The sequence below is a fragment of the Mytilus galloprovincialis genome, chromosome 1 (genome assembly GCF_965363235.1).
Source record: "Mytilus galloprovincialis chromosome 1, xbMytGall1.hap1.1, whole genome shotgun sequence".
Taxonomy (NCBI): domain Eukaryota; kingdom Metazoa; phylum Mollusca; class Bivalvia; order Mytilida; family Mytilidae; genus Mytilus; species Mytilus galloprovincialis.
The window spans coordinates 18,610,510-18,622,923 of NC_134838.1; the positions used below are offsets into that span (position 1 = coordinate 18,610,510).

Below are 12,414 nucleotides of genomic sequence, written 5' to 3' on the forward strand. Positions count from 1 at the left end.
GACAGAAGTGAAAGTCAAGATATGGGCCGAATAACGCCTAATGCATCGAATGAATCATACAATTGACAATCGAATAAGTAACAGTTGACTCAAAAATAAAAAAGTTAAATAACACTTTCAGATTTCAAGATTCATTATTTAAGTATACAGGACATGGGATTAATGTCACTTCTGTAATTAGTGGTGGACTAAAGTTACTAAGGATTTAAACTTTCATATTTTTTGGAAAGCTGACTGATAATACATACTTAACACCTATATATCATTGTAAAGTTTAATAGCTTCAAACATTTTTGTACATCATTTTTATTTGATAATATTCATTGGCTGTTCAATAATTCTTCATCCATAAGAATCATTTAATAAGATAATTTCAGGACTTTATGGTGTATTTAACTTATATTTTCGCTTTGACATAAAACAGATTAGACAACCTCAATTTACCTCTGATAGCAATACAAAATATCTGTTTCAGGACTTGTAATGAAGTATGTTATCTTGCTGTGTATGTTTTTGTATGGTTTTGTACAGGCCAGTTTTGCATGCCGGGGGACATGCTGCAATTGCGGAGGTAAGTTAAATTTCACAAAACTGATTTATTTAAAAACTTTGAAATATCAAATGTTGTGTTGTTTGTGTAAATTTAAATAAGCAGTACCAAGGACACTTATCTGCCCCCTGACATTGAATTATTCAATCCGTTTAAAATTGATTATGGAAAGATTGGAGCTTGTTTTAAATCTTTCCTAAGGCACCGGCCTCCCTAGCAACAAGAAGCTAAGCACAGGTTAGATACTAAATCTACAAAATATAGATCCGTATAATAAATGGTAAAGAATTAACAAGATCTTTAAAAAAAAATGAAATCTGAATATAAATATATACAATGATATAAAAGGTTTTTCAAGTATGGCCTATAAATTACTTGATAAATCTGCAATAATCATTGTAATTAATCAACAATTTAAATAAGTTCATTTTCTTTTATCAGTGATAGGCTTGAAACAGTTAATAAAATTTTAGAACTCTTAATTCATTGTAATTAGACATGTTAGAACAAACTATTTTTTTTAATTTTAATTTCCCATTAAATGTCTGGCAATAATTTTTATCATTTGAATATAAAAAGTAGATATAGGAAGATGTGGTGTGAGTGCCAATGAGACAACTCTCCATACAAATAACAATTTAAAAAGTAAACCATTATAGGTTAAAGTACATATATATTTGTTCAATTAAGAAAGAATCAACATTTCAATAAAATAAGTTTTTTGATTTGTTTAAGTTGAACAAGTACATTTTCAATGCCCTTTGCCGAAAAACATATTTAAATTATAAATTGATTAAAATACACTCACAACTTTTAATCTTCAATGTCATATAATCATATTAATTGTTTTCAAAATCATTAAACAATTCTCAGAGGAGAAAATAGTATATCTATGTTTCAACTTAAAAAATGCCCTACACCAACCTTTTAAGATTATTATTTTGACACAATAATAAGTTCTTAGCTTCAAGTCTATCTGTTGGTCCTATATCTTACCAGGATAATTGATAAACTTTATACGAAGAATTTTGTTTTGTTTCTAAAGATAAAATGTAAAAGGAAACATGTAGTTTTATTAATGTTCTTTTTTGTCCACACCCTATCTACCGGTAAACCTTGCTAAATATGATTTTTGAAATTATTCAAACTGCTCTTCCCATGTTGCAATAAGTGATTCCCATCACTTTGATTAATTACATATAGTTAAGTCTATTTGGAAACTTTAGCGCAAAACTAAGGTTGTGATGTCATTATGATTTAATAGAAATGGCCATATTTAAAATAGTCCTAGTTGTCGAAATGGGTTTGAAGATAAGGGATATCCAGCATTTTAGTAGTTTTCTTTTAACAGTTCTTTCGGTAAATGTCCTTTTATAACATTATATGTTAGCCGGGCATCATTAATGTCCATGGACACATTCCCCCTTCATGTTTTATTTGCAATACAAGCAGAATGTGTTAACTTCATGAGTTCTGATCTAAAACTTATCCCAAAATCATAAGAACAATAACTGATCTTAAACATATCCCAAAATCATAAAAACAATAACTGATCTTAAACATATCCCAAAATCATAAAAACAATAACTGATCTAAAACATATCCCAAAATCATAAGAACAATAACTGATCTAAAACATATCCCAAAATCATAAGAACAATAGCATGTTTAGCAGAATCTTAGTGGTTTCCTGTTTAAATTAGAGTCCTTTGTTCATTTTATATAATTGTAGAAATGGACCAAAGTGACCCATATTTGTTTGTTGATGAATACTTAAATATAACGTGTACATTGGATTCACAAACTGTTGAAAATGGAGACAACGCATCAAAATTATGTTTTTCGTATGGAAATGACATTGACGTTCCAGATACAGAAACAACTATCCTAAACAGTACTTCACTAAGGTTGAGTAGACTGATGACAACAACATTTGACAGTCCTTATGTGTGTAACCTGAGGAATCCTAATTTTACAGAGAAAGTCTGGGACAATGTTGCCATAGTGGGTCAAACAACAGTACAAACTGAATGTAAGTATTAGATGTGAATCCAGGAATTTTTCTTAGAGAGGAGGGGAGGTCAACAAGGCATACATATATGCACAACGTTAGGACTTGTAAACAGAAATGTCTATGAATTAATCATATACCCTGGTATAAACCTCCATAAGAACTCCCCTATAAATTGGTGCTATATTTGTATAAAGAAGAGGTAAGAAATAGGTTTGTGTTTTGATTTTTTTTAACATATTGCAGGATTAACTTGTTTTTTAACATATATAGCACTTAGTATAGTCCACAGCAGAGGCTGTTTTTTTAATCATCAACTAGAGGGATTCCCACATATTTTGAATGAACTCCAATCCACTTCTCCTCTTCAACCACTTAATCAATTTAGACAAATATAAATATCATCTTTACTGTGAAATATAGGTGTTGTTTTATTTTTTATACGACCCATAAAATTGGAAATTTTGTGGTCGTATATTGGTATGGCGTTGTCGTCGTCGTCGTCGTCCAAAGACATTTGGTTTTCGCTCTATAATTTTAGTATAAGTAAATAGAAATCTATGAAAATTTAACAGAAGGTCTATGACCATAAAGGGAAGGTTGGAATTGATTTTGGGAGTTTTGGTCCCAACAGTTTAGTAATTAGGGGCCAAAAAAAGGTCCCAAATAAGCATTTTTCTTGGTTTTTGTACAATAACTTTAGTATAAGTAAACAGAAATCTATGAAATTTTAACATAAAGTTTATGACCACAAAAGGAATGTTAGGATTGATATTTGGGAGTTTTGATCCCAACAGTTTAGCAATTGGGGTCCAAAAGGGTCCAAAATCAAACTTTGTTTGATTTCATAAAAAAATGAATTATTGGGGTTCTTTGATATGCCAGATCTAATCGTGATTCTTAATTTTTGGTCCTGTTTTCAAATTGGTCTACATTAAGGTCCAAACGGTCAAAATTAAACTTAACAAAATTGAATTCTTGGGGTTCTTTAATATGCTGAATCCAAACATGTACTTAAATTTTTGATTTTAGATTTTTGATTATGGGCCCAGTTTTCAAGTTGGTCCAAATCGGGGTCCAAAATTAAACTTTGTTAAAATAGTAATTTTTTTTAATTTGATAAATATACAGCAACAAATGACGGGTTTTTTTTCTACATTCGTGAACATTTGATAAATATGAGTTATTTGAAAAAAAAATTTAAATGAAATTTATATAAAACAGAATATACAAATAATTTATCAAACAACAGCTTGTGTTTATCTTTTAAAACAAAAAAGTTATGTATTTCTGTTGAAAGGAAAAATACGTCCACAAATCCGAATTTTGAGCAAATATATAGAATTTGGACCTCATTTTACTAAAATAGTAGCTCATGTAGGTATATTTTGTATTACATATTTGATTTAATCAGTCAGAAAATAGTCTATATGCAAATTGTCAGCAAAATTTAAATATGGGATGAAAACTATATGGTATGCCCCTAAGGTCCAGCAGACTGAATAACATGCATTATCTTAAAAAAAGTGATAATAGAGCATTAGGTATATGCACTTTTTATACGACCGCAAAAATTGAAAATGTTTTGGTCGTATATTGGTATCACATTGGCGTCGGTGTCGTCGTCGTCCGAAAGACATTTGGTTTTCGCACTCTAACTTTAGTAAAAGTAAATAGAAATCATTGAAATTTAAACACAAGGTTTATGACACACGCTTAGGACGCACGAACTTTATAAAGTATTTATTTCTGATACTAGAACGGGATCGATTCTGCTGCTTGTGGACTATAAGTCCCGAGGGTATCGCCATCTTAACAGTTAGCGCTTCGATAACTACAGAATTTAAAACAAAAACATATTTCCCCGTTGATATATTAAGAAATTATAAAGAAACGAAGGTTCCAACTCCCTAAGACAAAGTTCACTTTTTGAATGTGGCTATTCTGTTTGCCTTATTATGACAAATAGTGTAGTACTAGCGTACAAAATTGCAAATTCATAGAAAAGAAAGTTTTAAATAAAAAACAACAATTGAAAATATAGTGGTGTAACATAAGGGTAAACATAATTGATTATTGTAAACGAATGAATTTCGATTCGTACATGGATATCTCTCTGTGATGTTTAGATTAAATTCGATTAGACCAACACCGACATTGATCAAAGAGTCTATAAAGTCCCTTGATTTCAAATGATTTAATTTGAGCGCTTCTAATACAGGTAAATCATGAAAAGCATCAAAGGTAAATTTTTTATATAACTTCACCAGGAACTCAAACTATAACATTTGAAAGTTAGGTAAGCGTTTAGATCTTGTTACGTAAGTACCAACAAACGTAATGTTATTCGGGAAAAACGATCGCCATGATGAAATATTTCACCATTACTGTGTCTATGTCTCACTTCACTACACTATTTGTCGCGATCTTTGGTCCTCAGATAACATAAGAGTCGTCTGATCTATAAATAAAACGAGTGTGTCTTATTCACGATTGTGACATTTTGACTGAGAGTGAATTTGCATGGCGGTGATGCATTCCTGACTTTCTAGATTGAAGCAGCTGTTATCAATGGTTAAGAATCTGTAATAATAATATTATTTTACAGTACATTTGCTTATTATGTCAGCACAAAAACTTTCTTCATTTTACAAGATATAGTTTTTTTTAAATAAGCTTAATCAATACAAAAATGGGTGTATATTGAAAGTTACACATAGTTTTCTATTACCTTCTTAACAATCATCTGTTTTTCAAAATAATGTCAGTAAATTAACCAATGTCAGTAAACATAAGACTCTTTCTTTTTTCCATTCAGAGTGTCTAGATTTGGTAAACCCAATCTGTTGATGCGTCACAACTTTGTTCAATGACACCATCTCGTATTGAAATTTCAGTTATTGGTTGTTTTAGTTAACTTTTGGAAGCTTTAGTTGTTGTTTTTACTGAAGGTTAAATATAAAAAACAATCATCAGTCAGTTCTTATACAAACTGCATGAAAAAAAAACCGATTAAATATAATTTAGTTTAATCTTCATGCTCTTTAAAGTTTTACACCTAGTTTCTATGCATAAGTATTAGGATTTTTAAAATGCTTTTTTATGTGAATATTTTATTTGTAGATCATCCTGAACCTGTCACAAACTTCAGTTGTATTATATATGACTGGGATGAGAAAATGGAATGTAGCTGGGACTTGGGTGTAAATTATCGTGAATTACGATATATCGATACAAGTTTGAATCTGTATGTACAATAGAACAAAGTAAAATGGATTTTTTTTTGCTTTTTTGATTTCATTTGACTATAACCTTTGAAGATGAAAAAATATTGACCTCCTCGTATCATCAGTCTTCAATGTTTCTATAGTTACAACACACCTGTCTCAAATTATCCGTTTGAACTCCATATGATCAAGTTATATGACCTTATATGAATTTGACTATTCTTTTTATATATGGTTTCGTTACACTTTCACCTAGCTAATAATCCTGCATTTGCCTTCAATATATACCCATTGGCCAATGTGAAATGAATTGCAAAATAATCAGTAAAGTAAGTGAGTATTTTAGAATGTACTTTCTTAGTGTACTATACTCTTATTTGACTGAGTTTAGATATAAGATTCTAAGTGACCTACAAACGGATGTTAACTTGTGTAATAAATCATCTTAATGAGTGGAAGTCCCCTACATACACAAATCACTCAAATGAACGTTAAATGCATTGGCGTCAAAAAAATTCTACGCCCAAGTTTCGAATACAGCTATATATTTTACATACATTTATATGTTAACTGGAACGATATATTTAGAGGATGATAAATTCAACGTCGCCTTTTTTAAACACATTTTCTCTGGAACATATTATAAACATCACACAACTAAGGAATGAGACATGTCGAAGACAACCTCTGAAACTGAGAAACTTCAAGTAGAAAGTGAGAAATACTAACTTTGAACAAAGAAGTGACATTTTTTTTATAGAGAAATGTCAACTTGGAATTCAAAAAATTAAAAGTTTGAAATTAAAAGTTAATAAAATCATGCTCCTTCTATTTTTTTATACATTTTTAAAACAAGCGCGTTCGGGGTAAACTATTTTTACCAAGTAACTGATGTAAATTATTGTGGTTTTCATTTTTATGAATGAGATAATCAACTATACATACAATAAAAAGATTTCAATATACATATTTTATCTTCCAGTCAGTTAACTGGATCCTGTCCAAATAAGAATTTACTGAAATGTAAATGGATAAGAAGCGAAGACTATTCATTTGATCGATCTAGTTTGTCCTTTATAGTTAGTGTAAAGAACACTAAGCGAAATGTGTCGGTGGACACAGATTGGATTACTATTATACAAGCTGAATATGGTAAAATAAAATCTTTTGTAAAATTTTTAACAAAATTGGAGTGTAATTTAAAGATATGCTAGCATATTTTTTTATCTCTGTAAAAAAGTATACTGTTATCATCACACACACTGATGTTTTTTCCTTGCAAATCAATATTTTAGTGAAGGTAACTTTCTTATCAAAACTAGTATGTACTTAATTCAGTTCCCGTTTTTTTTATCATAAAATGTGATGATTTGATTTTAAGCCTTTTTTTACCTGCCACTTTTCATCTTTTAGTACTCCTTTTACATGTACCATCTATCTATCTTATAAAGTTAATAAGATATCTTATACACTAATTTAGATATATCAGTAATGGAATATGATTTTCTAAATGAAGATACCTTGTTTAACAGTTAATAAATATTTTCTATCATATTAAGGTAATAAGGTATATAATTGAGGCTATAAGATATATGTTTAACTATATATATTTACATATTTTTTTTATTTCAAATATATCTTAAACTTAATAGAATATCTTATAAACTAAATAAGATGTCTTACAAACTCATTAAAAATATGTAAAATATCTACTATAAACAATATATCATTTAGTTTAAAAGTTGTCTTATAAAGGTAATATGATATTTTATCAACTTCAAATTAGATAAGATATCTCATAAAGAAATGAAAATATTTTATATATAGACTTTTCTGGGCATATTACATTTTCATTATATTGTCCTTCATAATGATTTTCAATTTTCAATTTATTGTGATAACCGATTGTAAAAATCTATTTTAAGACAGCTGCTGTAAAGGTTCGGTATTAGTTTTAAACCTTATAAATCTGACAAATTTTGTAACCCAACTTTACAAGTTATGTGTGTATGTAGTATTTGAACCATTTGTTAGTCGGTTCTTTTTACAGACAATAAACAACAGCCTATACAGATTGCAGATTATAAACATTTATCATATATTTCTTTTTAATGAATAATCGATCTTTAGTGGATATATCAATGGACAATTGATAACAACAGCAAATAGTAGTATACATTTTAAATGTATTTTGCAGTGAAACCAAATCCAATTGAAGAGATTGAGATTGTTTCCATTTCAAGTAGATGTGTCTCATTAAAGTGGAATCATAAGAAATCGAATAGGGAGAAGAAATTTATCATCCATATTACTTCAAAATGGACCGATGATAAGGTAGATATGTTTGGATGATCGAATCCTCGTCAAATTCATATTCTATATTAATATAAGACCATATTAAATGATATTGGGTTAGTTTCTCATACTCTTTTTTATTAATAACAGTCCCATTAATTTTAGGAGAAGAAATTTATCATCCATATTACTTCAAAATGGACCGATGATAGGGTAGATATGTTTGGATGATTGAATCCTCGTCAAATTTATATTTTATATCAATATAAGACCATATTAAATGATATTGGATTAGTTTCTCATACTCTTTTTTTTATTATTAATAACAGTCCCATTAATTTTGAAAGACAAAAGGTAAATTTGGTCTTACTTGTTCGAATTTAATTTTTGAGCTAGTTCTAGTGTTTACATATAATTTCCTGTAGTTACATTGTACTCAGAATTGTTTCACTTTAAGGAAGCTTCAATTCCTTACCCGACTTTGGCTTATATTTTATTGGTGCAGATACCCATATTTTGATAACATGTAACTTTTGGATAAGAGAAAAGATTGTGTTTAAATTAAAAAGAATGTTACTAAGAATTTTAAGGTTTTTGGTTTTCTATGAAATAATTTCTTGCCTGAAAGTAAAAATTTAAAGAAATAATGTGTTAGTAAATTTTTGTCAAAATTGATATGCTTTCAATACAGGTCATAAAGTCAAGAGAATTGAACACTACAGTGTGTGAGCTGAAGCCGAACACAGAATATAAGATATCAATTGTGGTGAGACCTGAATATAGAGATTATGGAAACAATATTGATATTGGAAACTCTAGTGATATTGGATTTCCTAGTAATGCAGTGGTTATCATCGCCACAACACAAACAGATCGTAAGAATGTGTATATAGATATTTTTATTTGATTAGGTTCTTTCTGTATTTAACTTTCCTTGGTGTTCGGTATTTTTTGTTATTTGACTTTTTATTCATTCTCTTAACATTTGATTAAATATGAACTAGAACTCGCCCGCGAAATCGCGGGCATTTACATCTTGTACACTGTTGTAGGATGAATTTTTGTAAAAGATTTTATGTCTGGAGAATTTCAGAAAAGATTTCAAAAGCCCTTTCCCTTTTTGTTAAGCTCCATTATTTTCGAGTTTCTGGCTACAGACCACAATTACTCTTCCACAATGCATTTGTTGGTAAACGTTAAATTAAATTAAAACATTTCCACCACTCCAAACATGAAATAAATGTAACTGCTTATAGACCATTATTATTCTAATAAAATATGCTTCTAGAACAAACCATCAATGCTTTTTATCTTGCTTTTATTTTGGCCAAATAACTACTCTCACATTCAACAATAAATGTTTTTCACATGTTTTATTGAGTCTTTACTTATTTCAATATATGTGCAACTGATATGACCCCTTTAATAGTAAACATTTCAGAGAAAACAGTGGACAGAATACTTAGGAAGCATGACCCCATATAATAATTGGGAACTATATTCCAAGACCACGAACAAAGTGAATTAATTGTGGTCTGAAACCTTCTGTATACTATGAACATACTATGAACATACGTATATTATTATCAATAAAGTGTATTTGCTATTAAATCCGAGGGTTTCACCAGCCAAGTAGTCAACATTTCGGTGTTGACATGAATATCAATAATGTAGTCATTTTTATAAATTTCCTGTTTACAAAACTTTGAATTTTTTTAGAAAAACTAAGGATTTTCTTATCCCAGGCATAGATTACCTTAGCCGTATTTGGTACAACTTTTTGGAATTTTTTATCCTTATTGCTCTTCAACTTTGTACTTGTTTGGCTTTATAGATATTTTGATATGAGCGTCACTGATGAGTCTTATGTAGACGAAACGCGCGTCTGGTGTACTAAATTATAATCCTGGTACCCTTTGATAACTATTAACTCATGAACTACCAATTCCAAGTTTCTTCTCCGTGGCGATCACTGCTATAATTAAATAGAGTGTTTCTATATATTATAGTAGTATAATTATAGTAAATATCAAGACGCCTTTTTTTCATTTTTCTCCTAAAATAACTCAATCCGAATAATCATAGGAATGGATGACAAATACGACTATGCATGGTACATTTAGGACACAGAGGCATGATGTTTTTTTTGTGTTGAATGAAAAGAAGCGAAGCACAAAATGAGGTCTTCTCGTTTAATAGTATAGATATTATATAATATTATAATTATAATAATATTTTGGGCTGTAGTTCTTTCAACCTAATTAGTAATATTCCCACTCGGTTAACTTACTCATGATTGCGTCATCAAAACGTTCTATGAATTGGCTCAATTTTACACTAGGAAACCTTGCATCAAAAGCTCCATTATAGAATTAACTAGAACACACCCGCGAAATCGCGGGCATAAACAGTTTGTGAACTGTTGTAGGATGATTTTTTGTAAAAGATATTATGTATGGAGAATTTCATAAAAGGTATCAAAAGCACTCTCCCTTTTTTTAAAGTCCGATATTTGTTTCCTTTCTGTTAAATTCAATTATTTTCGTGTTTTTGGCCTCAGACCACAATTATTCTTCTCATTTGCTACAATGCTTCTTTTGGTAAAAGTCAAATCAAACTAAAATTTTGAACCGTTTCCAACATCAAATAAATGTAATTGCTTTTATATAGACCATTATAAGTCTTATAAAATATGCTTCAAGGACCATCCATCAGTGCTTTTTCTTTTGAGAGCCTTATTAACATGCCTATGGTAGGATATGAATCTTGTATAAATGACTAAGACCGACTAAGGCTAATTTGCGGGGTGGTCGGAGGGGTCTTGATCCCGAAATCCCGAGCAGGACCTTTTTCGGGACGTCGGGATCGGGTGTTTTTAAACTCTTCGTTATTTGTAATTGGTTTTGGAAATTCACATGTTTTGACGTCTTTGGCAATTTGGGCATAGTATCTAAGTCTTCTCTTTTCACTTTAAGCCAATTAGCTTGCATAATTATCAACATCATCTATAAGTATACTTAAGTCGTGATTTAAAGTAAACGGACTAAAGTTAACGGTATTGCTACAATAGATGACATCAAGATGTTCGTTGACAACGGATACTTTTAGGAGATATGGTTCCAGACTTTCTCCGTTACTTTTTTTCATATACTAACCGACTTGAAAAAGTCTGTGACTAACAATATCTGATATGATAGATTTACTTTTGTATTAGCTTTAATAAAGGTTTGTAACATAGTTTTTAAAACAGAGGTGGTACAGATGAGGAAAGATGTAGATACTATTGTTTTGTCTGATGTAATTAATACCCTATTGCTTCTGTATGAATGTATGCGTCGAGTTGAATTTATCATCATGGACTATTTTTAAGATGTTAACATGACCACCCAGGCAAGACCTACAGAGGTCAAATATAAGCAATATAAGTTTACTCTGTTTGTTTATTACCATTTATGTTTAATATGCTCTTATCTCAAAACTTAAATAAATATGTGGATCCAATGTTTCTATACATTACTCTTTCCTATTCAAAAAAACATGATTGAAACCCATTTGAAGCTATAATTTCAAGTTTTTGAGTTTCATTCAGGCAAGTATATTGTTTATCCTTTCTCCCCCAGATTGTGATACCTGCTGGATGAATTGATGAAGGAATCCATCCATTCGTTAGTCTGTGCTTTCATTTCCTTGTTCATTTGTCTATCCCACCATTTTAAACGCAACTGCTGAAGTACTGATGAACAGTTTTGTTATAGACTTTATTATCTTCACACTACAGTTCACGTTGTCTTCGCCTCTCCATACTCCTGTACCTGGATTCAGAACTTTTCACTATTTAATTCAAATGTATACATTTATATATGTGATTTAAAAAAAATATTAACGGTGTATATTAGCAATCATATACTTTGCCAGTAGTTACTGTATGTTTATTCTCATCCGATGTACTTTGCAGTTAGTGATATTTTATAGTATATAAAGTACAATCATAAGGTTTTATTTCATTGTTTTTTTCTGTAATGACAGTATCAATTACATAAATAATAACTACACAATGCTTTTTTAATGTCATTGCACAAAATTGATAGTTGTCACAATATTTTATTCTTTATTTAGTCCCTGACAGACCACCAGAGGTTTCCCCTGGAAGTTATGTTGTATCGGTTGAAGGCTGTAGGAATAACAATCGTAATGTGACTTTGTATTGGAAGGTGAGTGCCCTATTTTAATTACTTTAGTATTGTAAGAAAAAATATTGTTATATGTTATTAATTGTCATACTGATAAAATTTTTGAATTATTGCTAACCCAATAATCAAATTTAATTTTGA

General features: G+C 29.9%; 1 protein-coding gene across 1 annotated transcript in view; it reads left to right on the forward strand.

Annotated features, from left to right (window-relative positions):
- The first annotated feature begins 479 nt into the window (after positions 1 to 479).
- Positions 480 to 12,414, forward strand: part of LOC143068132 (interleukin-6 receptor subunit beta-like) — a 31,204-nt gene continuing 19,269 nt past the window's right edge. Inside the window, exons 1-7 of the mRNA XM_076241942.1 lie at positions 480 to 571; positions 2,283 to 2,582; positions 5,685 to 5,808; positions 6,771 to 6,940; positions 7,986 to 8,122; positions 8,775 to 8,958; positions 12,200 to 12,294. Of these exons, the coding sequence (XP_076098057.1) occupies positions 484 to 571; positions 2,283 to 2,582; positions 5,685 to 5,808; positions 6,771 to 6,940; positions 7,986 to 8,122; positions 8,775 to 8,958; positions 12,200 to 12,294 (1,098 nt within the window). The 5' untranslated portion in view covers positions 480 to 483. The remainder of the gene's footprint in view (positions 572 to 2,282; positions 2,583 to 5,684; positions 5,809 to 6,770; positions 6,941 to 7,985; positions 8,123 to 8,774; positions 8,959 to 12,199; positions 12,295 to 12,414) is intronic.